This window comes from Malania oleifera, chromosome 4, assembly GCF_029873635.1.
Source record: "Malania oleifera isolate guangnan ecotype guangnan chromosome 4, ASM2987363v1, whole genome shotgun sequence".
NCBI classification, from domain to species: Eukaryota; Viridiplantae; Streptophyta; class Magnoliopsida; order Santalales; family Ximeniaceae; genus Malania; species Malania oleifera.
Window position 1 is genome coordinate 120,592,956 of NC_080420.1, and position 15,084 is coordinate 120,608,039.

The 15,084-nt window shown below is 35.1% G+C and overlaps 1 protein-coding gene and 1 non-coding gene across 3 annotated transcripts; both read left to right on the top strand.

The window, feature by feature from the left end:
• The first annotated feature begins 1,488 nt into the window (after nucleotides 1–1,488).
• LOC131154135 (syntaxin-43-like) lies at nucleotides 1,489–13,583 on the top strand. Of its 2 annotated transcripts, none has more exons than XM_058106675.1 (8): nucleotides 1,489–2,047; nucleotides 8,257–8,536; nucleotides 11,514–11,603; nucleotides 11,893–11,970; nucleotides 12,403–12,480; nucleotides 12,621–12,686; nucleotides 12,765–12,845; nucleotides 13,028–13,583. In XM_058106675.1, exons 1-8 carry the CDS (start codon nucleotides 1,839–1,841, stop codon nucleotides 13,133–13,135), a joined length of 990 nt encoding a protein of 329 aa, XP_057962658.1. In that variant the 5' UTR covers nucleotides 1,489–1,838; the 3' UTR covers nucleotides 13,136–13,583. The 2 variants fall into 2 exon arrangements, with proteins under 2 accessions (XP_057962658.1, XP_057962659.1); XM_058106676.1 differs by having other exon boundaries at nucleotides 1,543–2,047; nucleotides 8,260–8,536.
• A 1,410-nt stretch (nucleotides 13,584–14,993) lies between these two features.
• On the top strand, nucleotides 14,994–15,067 carry TRNAT-AGU (transfer RNA threonine (anticodon AGU)). Its single transcript has one exon. It is a non-coding gene; the product is annotated as a tRNA-Thr (tRNA).
• Nucleotides 15,068–15,084: the final 17 nt, after the last annotated feature.

Here is a 15,084-nt window from a genome sequence, read left to right on the forward strand (position 1 = left end):
ATAGAACCCCGAATGAGAATGTTTATGTTTTTCGTTGTACATGCATACAAATATGTATGAGTTACACCCGTTTGTCCCTGTTTAGGGCGGGTTGTTTATATATGCTTATCAGATACAGGTATAACATAATATGTGTAGTAGCACTTTGGGTTCGTATAAAGGACCGGGACGTTACAATACATATCACACCTATAACCATAAACTATAGTTTAACTGGTTCAGATTTCAAAAATAACTAATGTAAACAAATCCCCTTACCTGACTTACAAGAAAGCCCACTGAAAACCCCAAAATCCACGCCCTACAACATTTGCAGTTCAAAATCCTAAAGTCACATTTCCCATAGATAAATCAACACAAACCCCAAAATATTCCTCATTTAGCATTTCCTAAGCTTCCTATACTCTAAAGCAACTATACAACCTTAAAATATCATACTTGCCTTGATTTTGGAGTAATGCCTGAAAAGTTTAGATCAAAAATTTGTTATGCTAGACTTGTAGAGAATCTTCCTTAGATCCTTGAGGTAACTTCCGATCATCGAATCTGGCAACGAGCGGTGATAAATCGCGGAGAGAGAGAGAGAGTGAGGGTGCGGGTTATAGAGAGAGAGAGAGAGAGAGAGAGAGAGAGAGAGAGAGAGAGAGAGAGAGAGAGAGAGAGAGAGAGATTCAGTTTATTAAGGATTAAGCAACCAAAAAATCAATTTATAACCCTTTGACTTTGACCCATTCACCTTCGTCGACAAAATGACATCTTTGTTGACGAATTACAGAAGGACGTTCGTTGACGAAAGGAGTTTCGTCGACGAACCCTAAGCTTGAACTTTCAGTCGTTCAGGATCTTTTCGTCAACGACGCCCTGAGCTTCGTCGATGAAACCTACTGAAAATACATTTTTCTTATTTATTTCTTTATTTTTCGGGTTCAAATTTCTACAAAAACTAAGCTGCTTTAGCCTCTATTGTCAATGTATAGTCGAGTTAATGTTATTCTAATTTTTGTTTAGTAAATATCGGATAAGATACTTACCTTGAACGTTATTTCGAGTAGTAAAAAGTTATGTTGGGTAATTATTTTGCATTCATTGAAAATATCATAATTTTAAAACTTTTTCCAACTTAAAACATTCTGCTAATGATAAAAGCTAAAGTTTTTGACTAATGTGTAGCCCGTGTAAGTTGAATTTACCACTTTTATACTATGCATTGTTTTAACAACTCGATTAATCAGTCAGTGCATTCACTTTTTTTATTTTTGAATTTAACGCTTTTACACATATGTTAAAAATATCAATAATTAAAAATCAATCAATTATTAAAATCTTGTTTCTCATACATCATAATTTTTTTTGTGACTACAGATTTCAACTCATTGAGGAAAAATTATCTGTAAAGATTGTAAATACCTAAAAAATATAATGACAAATCATCAAAATAATTTTTTTTTTATATCTTTACAAAAATCCCCCACTTCACAATTTTATTAACAAAATAATTGTTTTTATTAATAAATAAATAAATAAATTGCAAGTGTTCTCAACATTTCCTTCCGAGGCAAAGACAAAGTTTCACTCACCAGTCTCATCCCCCTAGAGAACCCACTGCCGACGCTCCGGTTATCTCTCCGACGACCCACCGGTTCACAACTCACCGGCGCCGGCGGCGCGTAACTTCCCTTCGATCGCTGACCTCGTCGCCGTCATCCTCCTCCTTCACCGCATCTGAAATGCGACAGCCTTCTTCAAGTCTCTCCTTTTTACAGATCTGCACAGCGACGCGGGTCCGAACATCGTGTAGCTCTTGATCTCGCGAAATTCGCGTTCTTTTTCGATCGCTCATGGCTATGAGGAATCGGACGATTCTCTATAAGAAGTACAGAGATGCGTTGAAGAGCGTGCGCGCGCCGGCGGGATCGTCTCCCTTGTCCTCGTCCGCGTCTTCGCCGTCGACCTCCGGTGGTCCGGTCATCGAGTTGGTCAGCACTTCGCTCCTTCACCCGAACCGGGCTTATGCTCCGCTCAGCACGGATGATCCGGGTAGTTCGAGGTATGTTTATCTTTTTTTATATATGAGAGATCGGAGAATTGGATTAGGTCGACTAGAAATGGTATTAGCGTGAAATTCTTGTAAAATTTTGGCCATGCAACATATCCTAAACTGTGATTGGAGGATGGATTAGGTCGACGAGAAGCGCATTGAGACAAGAGTTAGAAGCTGCAAATTGCTGGTTTAGAAGTTGTGATTTGTAATGTGGTTTGTAAGTGTCATGCGTATTACCTCGTTTATGCTAAATTGGATTTCGTGTTGGTGGATTTGTACATCTAGGAAGACATTGTTTGAAAATTTGGTGCGGAAGGCAGTTGTTTAGTTGCATGTGAGATGAAATACCTGATGGGAATTAATAGAACCATGTTTGAATTTCATGACTGGGTGCAGTTGTAATATTTATTTGTAGCCTTGGCTTAGACTATAGAGGATTTGACTAGCAGGGTCCCCCAGGAAATGCATTAGACTTTCTTTATTAGCCAATGGATGGATATAAATTTACCAACAAAAGAACCCTGAATTAAAATGGGAGTCAAAATTGAACTACAGATTGTTCTTTTGAAAAGAGCAAGGTTTTAGCCATTTTCCATGTTTTGATATCTTTGATTGGGTCATGTCCTGATGGGGTTGCCATTTCATTTTTCATTGCAATATGAGTTATGCTTTGCCGAGGTGAGTTGAGGCAATTTTAATGGTTAAAGATATAGTTTTTGCTCAATCTTGTCAGCTTAAGTTTGAATCTCAATAAGAACGGGCAAAGTGAAAAAAATAAGTACAAAAGTGTTAGGGGAAGGAATTATTTTTAAGATCTGGGTCTGCAGAAGAGAAACCTGTCTTCTGAGATGGTTTAATTTGCTTTAGATCTCGAAAGTAGTCCTCTCTTGACTATTCATTTAGATGAATAAAAATTGTATTAAGAGAACAAGAAATATTAAAGGAGGAGGACAGGCCAACATCCTGAAAACGAGAGAAAGAGAGGAAAATAATAATAAAATTAAGAATTCAGAAATGAAAATACATCATCTCAACAAGCTCTCAAAGTCTGTAGTTATGATGAACTGGCTTTTACATTTCAATAGAGGACTTTTGATTCTACCAACTGAACTAGCTTTTGGTCATGGTCTCTTTTTATTTTTATTTTTTATTTTTTTTCTTTTGATGCTTTCCAAGATATGAGCTCTAATTGATTTCCTCCATCTTGTTAAGGTTTCACAAGTGTCATAGTACAATTGTCTTTGTTTCCTCCCCAGGTGTATTTTTAATGATTTATTACAACTTTTGTTTTATAGCACTAGTATATTCTGATACCTTGGATCTATTATACCAGCTGAAGGAGAAATTAAAAAAGATGTAATATATAGAGTTAAAGCAAGATAGGTAAAATGGAAAAGTGCTTTAGGTGTGTCACATGATTGTAGAATACCCTTGAAATTAAAAGAAAAGTTATATAGGACCACCATAAGACTATCTATGCTATACCAATCAAAATATTGAATAACTAAGAAACAATATATCCAAAAAGTATAAGTTGTGAAAATGAAAGTATTGAGGTGGATGAGTGGTATAGTGTTAAGAAATAAATTAAGGATTGAAAATATTCATAGTAAGTTAGGCGTAGATAAGAGAAGGGCGGGTTAGTTGGTTTGGGCATTTGTAGCGTAGCCCAAATAGTGCACTAGTGAATAAGAGTGAGTTTGATACTGAGAGTGGCAGCAGAAAGGGTTGTTGTAGACCTAAATTTACTTGGAATGATATAATTAGTAAGGATTTAGCAGTCCTAAATTGCTGAAGAACATTGCCAACGATTGTGTACGTTGTCAGAAAAGGATTCATGTAGCTGATCCCACCTAGAAGGACTTGCAGCTTGAACTGTTGTTGTCTTTGTTTTGTTTATGACAACTTTTGATTCATCGCCTCTATGAATGTGTTGAGAACAAAGCCTGTACCACTCCACTAGAAATATACATTTATTTTTTATCTTTATTGAAAAGCTTTAGTTTGCCAATAGTGAACACCTATGTTGACAATAAGTTTCTTGACTTTATCATTAAAAATAAAGTTCTACCTCACATAGTTCAACCAAATGTTTGAAGGATCCCCCCCTCTCCCTTGTTGGGTGACCCAGTTGAAGCTATGGTCATTGGTGGGGTAAACCAGCCTTGCGCAAAAAAGTTTTTTCATGTCGCTAACTTGCTACTGCTTAGACTGAAGCCTTAAACCTCACAGATGATAAGGTCGTTGATTACCACTACAACAACTGCAGCTGTTTTAGCCTGTTTGTTTATTTACTGAGTTAATGATACATATGCACTGCAGCAGCAGGTAATGCACAATTGCATATCCACACATGCACACCAACTTCAGTAAATTTTTAATTGAATCAAACCTTTATTTTCCCTACCTTTCAATATTTGTGTCTCATAATAATAATAAGAGTTCCAAGAATATTTAAAAATAAAAAATTTAAAATTTATTTAAGATTGTCATTCGTGATTGTTTTTTGGCTCTAATTGGCTGATAGGTGACTAGCATCTTGGAGATTGGTGTAATATTATCTTCGTAATACATGTATAATGATGTCATATTGAGACTACCAACCAACTCTGAATGTTCCAACCTGGCTTCACAGAGTTGGTCATTGGTCCAGGTTTTAAAATAATGCAATCTATTCAATTTGGAGCTGCAATTTTCTATGCTTTATGAGTTTTCAGGATTTCTTTCTTTGATTTCATATATATATATATTTTCTCTTCCCCAAAGTTAAAAGTACAATTTTATTAAGAAGGAGAAGAAGTACGAGAGAGAGGATAAGATATCCTCTAGAAAAAAATAAAATGTGTTAAAGCTTGATATACATCGTTGACCAACAAGGCAACAACCTAACAGCTTAAGCTTCTAGGTAAAGTGGTATTTATTAAAGTTAGTTACTAGGAGGTCTTGGGCTATAGTCTTGTTGCCCACATTTATTGTGTGGTGTTTAAAAAACTATTGTATTCCCTATCATGGGTGTTATTTATTGTGTATTTATCTCTCCACGTGCTATTGGACTGCATGTGTGGGGGAGTGTTAAAGCTTGATTTACATTGTTGGCCACAACATAATAACTTAAGCTTCTAGGTCAAGCGTAATCTAACAAAATGCAAGAGAGAAAAGCAAAAGGGATGAAGTAGAGACCTCAAATCTCATTTTAAATCAACCAAATGATACCTCCTCAAAAGCTTTAGAAGACCATTGAAAAAGAAGCAAAGAAAACAACCCCACTTCAAGATCAGTGGACAACACTTGATCCTTAAAATTTTGGCATTACAACCCAACTGAATTGACCAGACAACAGCAAAAAGAGCACTGCACAATAGAACCTTACCCTCCTTACTCCCCCCACAAAAAAAAAAAAAAAAAAAAACACCCCTGCACATCTAATGAAAACCTTTCCAGAAAATACAGACATTGACCCTCAAATTATGGAATAAACTTTCAAATAAGCGTATAAATAGTGTTGTGTGGAATGAGAGCTATACTCACTACTACAGAGAAAAGAACATACACATTGGAAGATAATGTCACAAGGCCTCCTGATCTACAACGATTCATAGTGTTAATTCTACTAATAACAGCAGTCTAGACAAAAATCTAAGTCTTGGAAGTAAACTCAATTTTCCAAATAAAAGCATTCTGAAGGAAATAATCAAAGTTAGGTCACACACCAAATGTTAATTGAAGAATTGCAAGAGAAAATGCAAAAACTGTCCAAGGTCCAAGCCCTTGCAAGTTGTATCTTACTTGGAAGAGAACCAAAAAGAATTAAGCAAGACTTACCCAGAGGCTGAATGAGAAAGAAGTAAAAATGAAAAGTAAGATGCCCAATTTTTGAGAAATTGCTAGTTAGATCTCCTATTGCTAATTTGATAATATAGGATTAGATGTTTGATACACATGCTTATGAGTGCTTGAAAATTGGCTTATTGATTAATGTACACAATGTGCTAGCTAGAATCTTTCATGGTACTGAAACGTCCTTTAACAGTATCACAGTAAATGGGGATTGCCCATCCATTTTTCTGTCCTAGATTTTTATGCTATTGTTGTGAGTGCTGTTTCTTGAATACTCTTTGGAATAGAGGATGTGATAGATACAAATACTCTTTGGAATAGATTAGCTAGCTTTATTAAAAAGATAGCAAAAGAGATTTTAGGTGAATCAAGGGGAAGATTCTCGAATAGCAAAGAGAGTTGGTGGTGGGATAAAGATGTACAAAAAATCATAAAGAAAAAAAGAATTTGGTATAAAACGTGGCAAAAATGTAGAAACAGAGATAACTTTGAAAAATATAAGGAGGCAAGAAAAGATGCCAAAAAAGGCCGCTAGTGAAGTTAAATATAGATCATTTAATAGTATGTATGATAGATTAGGTACAAAAGAAGGGGAAAGAGATATATTTAAACTTGCTAAAGTTAGAGAAAGGAAGAGTAAGGACTTAGGAAACGTAAAATGTATAAAAAGTGAGGATGATATTGTCTTGGTTAAGGACGAAGATATTAAAGAAAGATGACGAAGTTACTTTAGTAAGTTGTTTAACGAAAACCAAAGAGAAGACTTAAACTTAGAATTGTCAAATGAGGAAAAGACTAAAAATATAAGATTTATTCGCAAAATTATAGTTAACGAAGTTAAGTTTGCACTAAAAAAGATGAAAAATGGGAAAGTTATGGGACTAGATAACATCCCAATTGAAGTTTGGAAATGCTTGGGTGATAACGGAATTATATGGTTAACTAATTTATTTAATACAATTGTAAAAACTAAGAAAATGCCAGATGAGCGGAGGAAAAATACTTTAATACCTATATACAAAAATAAAGGAGATATTCAAAATTGTAATAACTATCGTGGAATTAAACTTATGAGTCATACGATGAAACTATAGGAAAGGGTAGTTAAACAAAGATTAAGGTTAGAAACGAAGATCTCAGAAAATCAATTTGGTTTTATGCCTGGGAGATTTACCACAGAAGCTATTTATCTTTTAAGAAGATTAATGGAAAAGTTTAGGGAAAAGAAGAGGGACTTGCATATGATATTTATTGACCTTGAGAAAGCATATGAAATGATACTTAGGGAAGTTCTATGGTGGGTTTTAACCAGCTATGTTATATGGATAGGAATGTTGGGCAACGAAGAAACTTAATATCTAAAATGTAAAAGTTGCCGAGATGAAAATGCTTAGATGGATGAGTGGTATAACATTGAAAGATAAATTAAGGAATGAACATATTCGTGGTAAGTTAGATGTAGTTCTTATAGAAGATAAGATAAGGGAGGGACGACTCAGATGGTATGGATACTTGCAACGTAGGCCACATAGTGCGCCTATGAGGAAAAGTGACTTAGTTACTGTGGGGGCGGGGGGGGGGGGGGGCAGTAGAAGGGGTAGGGGTAAACTTAAAATAACTTGGGAGGAGATAGTGAGTAAGGATTTAATATCCTTGAATCTCTCAAAAGAAATGGTCCATGATCTCATAAATTGGCGGAAAAAGATTCATATAGCATACTCCACTTAGTGGGACTAAGACATGGTTTTGTTGTTGTTGTTGTTGTGAGTGCTGTTTATACAGAGAATTCCATGTGCCACTCGTATACATTTTATGATAGCTTTGACCTTGGTTCTGGCGATTATTTTTCTGTTGCAAAAGAAAAAAGATAAGGCAGAATTTTTTTTGCATTAGTGGCATTTTTGGGGTATAGAGTGGCAAACTGCAGCCTAAGAATCACGTTTTTGAGTCATGTTAACAGCCTCTTCACATGTGGCCATGTGGGTTACATGCATGGATATCCTTGGGAAAAATGGAATTGTTTGGTTTGTTGAAGCATTTAAATGCACAAAGCATTCTCTAGAATTAGCTAGTCATCGAAAGTTGAGTTATGATTATGAATGACAAATGATGGTAGAAACCTAAAAAGGAGCCCTTCATGGATGGGCTTGTTTTAAATGTCATATAAAAAAAATAAAGGAAAAATAAAACAAAAGAAAACAAAAAGTGGTGTTGGATTACTAGGATTATTCAGAGGCTTCCTATGTTGTTTTCTTTAGAGTTTAGTATGTTGTATTTTATGCAATAACATTAATCCCTTTTTCTTATCTCTTTCCTTTATGTGCACATATAATCTCAATATCATCATAGAGAAGCCTGTAATAATTTTCCTGCTGCAGTAGTAGAGGTGCACTTACAGTGGGTCTACCTCCTGCTTGGGTGGATGTATCTGAAGAAATAGCGGAAAATGTGCAACGTGCACGGGCAAAGATGGCTGAGTTAGTCAAAGCCCATGCCAAGGCTTTAATGCCCTCATTTGGAGATGGAAAAGAAGACCAGCACATGATTGAGGCTCTTACTCATGAAATAACTGATCTTTTGAAAAGATCAGAGAAGAGATTACAGAAGCTTTCTGCGGCAGGGCCATCTGAGGATTCTAACATCAGGAAAAATGTGCAGGTATGTCTCTACGGTCATTAAATATCCTGTAAATATCCTGCCGTATACTTGTTTCTGGTTACAGCTTACAGTTTCCTCAATTGCAATGTGATAAGACCTTAATTGTTATACATGAGATTTTTCAGTTGTTTTTTTCTTATTGCAAGAAATTAATATTACTCTTCCCTTGGGGACACCCTATGGTTGGGCATGAGATTATGGTAATCTAAGTGGGAGCTCTCAGGTTTGAGCTTTGGGAAGGGATGGAGAGAGATTTGGGATGGGCGATGAGCAAGCTCCACTTGTATCACCTAGGTCCAGTGGACCTTCAAATGGGTCAAAATATTAAAAAACAAAAAAGGGAAAATTTTACTATTATTCATTAACTTGCAGATCTAAGAAACCTCATTTAGAATTGATAGGTTTTTTTTTTTTTCTTTTTATTTTTAGTACTACTATGGATGGACGAGAAGGTTATACAAAACACTTGATAATGATGTTTTGCTGCCATTTCTTTCTCTGGTTAATAAATCATTTATTGAGTCCGAGCTTCTTGGGGAAAGATTAGTTTTGGCCTAACAAAATTTTCTTGGAGAAAGATTTGTTTTGCTCTAACTAGCATTTCTTCTTTAACCGTTGGTCATCATTCTTTAATTGTTTTCAGATCTGTGCATGGTGGCATGTTTTGGATTTAGAAGTTTAAGGGCATCTGTTTCTATTCTTTCATCTAACCCTTCTCAGTGATTGTGAGAAATCAGGCAAAGCTCTTTGATTTCTGCTCTTCCTGTTCCCATGATGTGTCTTATTCACCAAGTTGGTAATTGCAGCTTCATGTAGGTCAACTCTTTATCAATGCTGCCAAGAATTAGACTTACAAATTGGTGGGCTAGGGTTTAGGGTTTTATGGAATGAGGGGAGTAGACACTTCTTTGTTGGATAAAACCTTAGGGGTCGTTTGGTTTGTGGCATCAAAAAGATTTCCATGGAATGACACTCCCGGAATCTCACCAGGGAATAGGATGCCTGTCTCATGGGACAATTTTTGTTTGGTTCGCATTGTTAGATTCCCAGGAATGTACGTAGGATTCCCATGTCAATGCTTAGTTCAATATGGGAATCCTAGCATGTATTTTAAGAAGATGACCATTATACCCTTGACATGCGTGTAACTAATATATGAAGAACAATTATACTTTTCAACTCAAAACCCTATCAAAAATACATAGTTAAATCTATATTCTAAAACTTTCAATAATTATAAATGTAAAACATTTAACACTTATTAATTGATTACCCGAAATGATTGAGGGAAATATATTGTCTAAATATTATTATATTAAATTTATAAGACAACAATAATATTACTTTTATTTAATAAATTGCAAATATCAATTAAAATGTTAATTAACATAAATATTTACACTTTTAATAGCCATTTCAAAAATAATTTATATCTTTAATTAACATTATATAATTTCTAATTAAAGATAATTTATATTATGCTAATTTAAAATTTTACTTTTATTTTTTATTAGTACTTTATTATTTTGAATATAATAATAGATTGATTATATTAAAAGGCTAAATAATGAGGGCAAATTGGTCCAGAAAGTAAGATTCCCATGAAACTTACCCATGAGAGGAGGTCGGAGTAGGATGCTCATGTTTCATAGGATTTTTTTCATTCCCAAGAATGTGACCATTCTTGGTTGGGCTGCAAAAGAACCTACCCACTCATGAGTGGCTTGGGAACTCGGCTTGGTAAGAGCTCGTTTAGGCTCATTTATTATCTAGGTGAGCGATTCTCAAGCCCAATTTTTAGGCTCGTTTAATAAATGAGCTGAGCCTGAACACAGTCGGGCTCGACTCGTTTAGGCTCGTGAACAGCTTGATTAAGCTCGATAATGTGCTCAATTTTAAATTAATACTTAAAATATTTTATTTTATTTATTTAAGTTAATAAAGTAACTATTGAGTCACAAAAATCAACAGACATTAATAAAATCCAAAATAACTAATAGTTATTATTTTAATTGTTATTCAACAAATGGAATAATAGGCTTATATAGAAGAGAGGAGATCCAGGAAGAGTTCAATCTTCCGATGTGGGATAGGTATAAGGGGTTGCAGTGGGGATAAAGCATGGGAGAGGGAGGCAGAGAGCTACAGCCTTGCTTTTGTCCCTCGTCCGAAATTCAAAAAGCATTTAGCTACTCAGCAACTTATAGAAGCCTTGCCAAGATTTCTCTTTCTGTCAGCCTTCTCACAAGTCAGCAGGCTAGCTCCATTGCGGGCCTGCACAATTAGTAAGGTAAAATATGTGGGCCTCAATTTTTGTGGTCTTCCTGGTGTGTTTGTAGTTTTAGTTGGCCCAGTTTTTAGTGGGCTTGCTTTAATATATCATTTTAGGCCTAGCTGGCCATAAATGGCCTTTGAATTTCTAAATAAGAAATTGGTTGGCCTTGGCTTTTTGGGTTTGTGGTCTAGACTGAGCTCGAGCTTGATTTTTGGAGCTTGAAGTAAACCGAGCTCGAGCCGAGCTGATATTCTTTCGAGCCGTCGGCCCGGCTCATTTGCAGCCCTAGTTTCTGACAAGTCAAATTTCCATGCTCAAACAAGATGCCATGAGCATCAGATTTCCGGGGATCTTCAAAGATGCTGCAGAGCAACCTCCACCAACCCCCACCCCCCACCCCCCACCCCGCAGGGACCTTTTTTAAACCCTTGTTACTCTTTGCTTGGTGGTCAAGTTTGCTTGATCTCCAAGCATTACATAAAGAAATTGTGAGTTCCTCCAAAAAAATTTTAAAAGTACGGAGACCTCATAACTCTAAAGAAGTTTCTATAACTAGGAAATCGCAGTGACAGCCAACTAGCAAAATTTTCAGAATCAGCAATTCTTGTGTTATGGGTCTTTAGCAGTTGTGCATGATGTCATTGACTTCCCAAATGATGGACTATGGTTAACTGTTCTTTCTTTTGGATGTTGCCATTGCAGCGCTCTCTTGCTACGGATCTTCAGAATCTTTCAGTGGAACTTCGCAAGAAACAGTCAACTTATTTGAAGCGTCTCCAACAGCAAAAAGAGGTATTGAATTATAGAAAGAAATTACTGAACTATGCATTTGACTAAGACTTAGTAGTGGCTAAAATTTTTTTACTTGGGGTAATTGTAACTTTGCTCTTTTCAAAATTGATGCAATTCAATTCCCTGTTTTTAGGCTTATGGAATTGCTTTCTTATACAGTTTAGTTCTGGTGTATTGGGCTTTCCTCCTTAATTATCTTCTCAATTTATCAATAATAAATTCTAAATTGTTTAGTGATAAATGCGCCTATGTTTTCAAGATATATTTAATTTATTACTCTGTGATGTAGGGTCAAGATGGGGTTGACTTGGAGATGAACTTAAATGGAAGCAGGTACAAAAGGGAGGATGATGTCTTTGATGACATGGTATGCCAAGATTTATAGTCTTGTGTCTAGTTCATCAGGTTAAATGTCTCAAATGGCATTAACTTCTTGAAATCAGTGATCTGGGTTATAAAACTGTATGGTTTTTTAGAGTAGAAAGCTCACAATACAAATGCAGAATAACTGAAAGATAATTAGCCAGTATATTCTTTTAGTTTCAAAGCCCCTATATTGCATATAAGCAAGCTGTGGCTCACTTGTATATGTTATGGCAGATGATTGCTTTTCTTCTGTTTTTTTTTTTCTTTCTTTTTATCTTTTTTTTCCAAGAGGGGGGAAGGTTGGATCCCCAAAATATGAAGTCATTTTATGACATTTGCAAAATGTTATTTTTGAAATGTGTAATTTTGATCCATCTTTTGTGCATATCTGCTGAAATCTTTAAAAAAAAAAAAAAAAAAAAACACTATGTAGGGGTTTAATGCGCATCAAATGGCCAAGCTAAAGAAAAGCGAAGCATTTACAGCAGAAAGGGAGAGAGAAATTCAACAGGTCTGTGACATCTTTCTGCTCACTAATTTTATCCTTAACAACTTTCTTGAAATGCTCTTTCTAATGTTCTTGATCAACCGTTTAATTTTGTTGCCAATGTTGTAATTTAACAATAAGGCTTTTCATTTTATGTTTGATAGGTTGTGGAATCAGTAAGTGAACTCGCCCAAATAATGAAGGATCTGTCGGTGCTTGTAATAGACCAGGTTTGGAGATGCAAACTGGTTCAAATGTTTTGTTGGACATCATCTTAGCTGCTCACTGAATATGTTCTTTGCAAGCAGGGCACTATTGTTGATAGAATAGACTACAACATTCAGAATGTTGCGGCATCAGTGGACGATGGCTTTAAACAGTTGCAGAAGGTCCCCAACTTTTTCTTTCAGTAGCCTGTGCTTACAATTTCTGCTGAACTTTTTCTTCACCAACACTCTCAAATCTATTGTTTTTTTCTAAATCTCTCCCTCTCTATCTTTCACTCGTGCGCGTGTGTATGCGCATACAATAGTGCTTTGCAATTTAATTTTGGGTATTACTCTACTTGCAGGCAGAGAGAACACAGAAGCATGGAGGAATGGTGAGGTGCACTACTGTGCTTGTCATCATGTGTTTTGTCATGTTGGTCCTTCTAATCCTCAAGGAAATATTCTTGTGATCTGGAGAAGTTTTTCATTTTGGATCTTGCACACAATTTTATTGTTGTGATTACCCCAAAATCTTTTACACGCTCAAACATGCTGGAGTGCCATGCATAGGCTGTAGCATAAGAGTGTGGGATCTCTCCAGCATACCCTAGAATACATTTGACTACATTTTTATTTTTATTTTCAATTTTTTTTTTAAATTCTGTTTTGGGGGCTAGGGTTTGAGTGCAAAGCATTGTTCAATGTGTGGGGATGACTGCCCTGGGAAGGTGTATACTTCTATTGTATTTGGTGCTAGGTTGTTCGATCCACCATTGATTCTTTTGGCTTCCTGGGGAGTTTTTGTAGGTCAGTTCCCCTAATACTTGCCTTTGTGATGTGATGAGAAATTTCTATAACTGTTTGTATTTGATTCTTTCTGCAATAAAAATGAATGCATCCCATTGTTTGTTATTCCAACTCTACTTGCAACTGGAAGGAAATGGTTCTGTATGTTTTGCAAGCAAAGAGAGTTTAAATAGGCAACAGTTTGGTTTGCATGTACAGCCCTATATGCTGGGCATTTGGGCTACAAACTCTCAAGTTTATTGGATTTCAATTCAAAGTGGTGCAGTGTCCTGAAAAGCTCTACTTGATACTGCTCATTACTTTTTTGGATTGAAAAATCTTGGGTCACACTTGGCTTGCAGAATTCCTATTTTTAATAACATGACGGAATATAATGAGAATATAAAACTATGGTATACTTATTCTCCTAAGTAGCTGATGATGAAGTTGTGTTATCATATTCAATTTCAAGTAGGAATGAAGTGAAACAATTGATCTTCAACTACAAAAACGATCGTCTCGTGATTATAAAGGCATCTCTCGTTGACATTATAAAAGTTAACCATAATAATTAAATTACAGTAAAATTGATTATGGTAAAATGGGTTAGACATGATACTTGGATATCTGGCGAGATTAAATTGTAAAAGGAGAAAATTTGAGTGGAGTTTTTAGATTCTAACTCTTAATTTATTTTCACATATTGTGTGAAACTTCTAATTTAAAAATTTATGAGGGGAAGTTTTGAGGAATAGCATGGAATATTAATAAAGAAACTTTGGTTTCCTTCCTCTCCTTTAACATAAAATTTTAGACCTTATGCTCTCGTTTCCTTCTTAAACATAGGTTAATTACATTGGCATTCAAGATTCACACATGAAATCAGAAAGTCACATAGAAGAATTCGAAGTAAAGTCACTCATACCTCCAAGAAAAAAACCACATTTTTTCATCTTAGGTTTGCCCCTCATAGTTGAGGAAGGAATTAAAATTAGAATTTAATTGTTTGAACTTCTATGTAGATATGAATAAAATTCATTACCAAAATAATGTGGTTTTTTTTTTTTTTTTTTTTTAAATTATAAAATTAATGGGTTAATGTACATACAAGCATATTAATGAAACTAGCTATTCATTTTAAAAGTTTTGAATCTATATATTGTATTTTTGACCAAAAAAAATGTACTTGAAAGCATATGCATCGACGCAAGTTACTTATTTTTTTAAATTTAAAATTTTCATTTTATTGTCCTTGCCACTATACATTTTAAAAATTATGATAGGATACACTATTACTCAAAAAAAAAAAATTTCTACGAAATTGTCATGCATGTTTTTAAACAATTTTTTTGACATCAAATCATAAGAAACAGGAGGAAAACAAGTAACATTTATTTATGTTAATTTTGTGATTGTTTACTCATAAAAAGTATTTAAAATTAGACGCTTATTATAGTTTGGTGGACATGAGCAGCAAACTCAAAATTAAAATTTGCTTAATTTATTGGTGAAATATATTAATATTCGTAAGTTTAATAAACAGCTCTCGTAGCTCAGTTGGTTAGAGCACCCGTTTAGTAAGCGGGAGGTCTTGAGTTCGACTCTCAACGAGAGCATTAGGCCCCAACCCCTT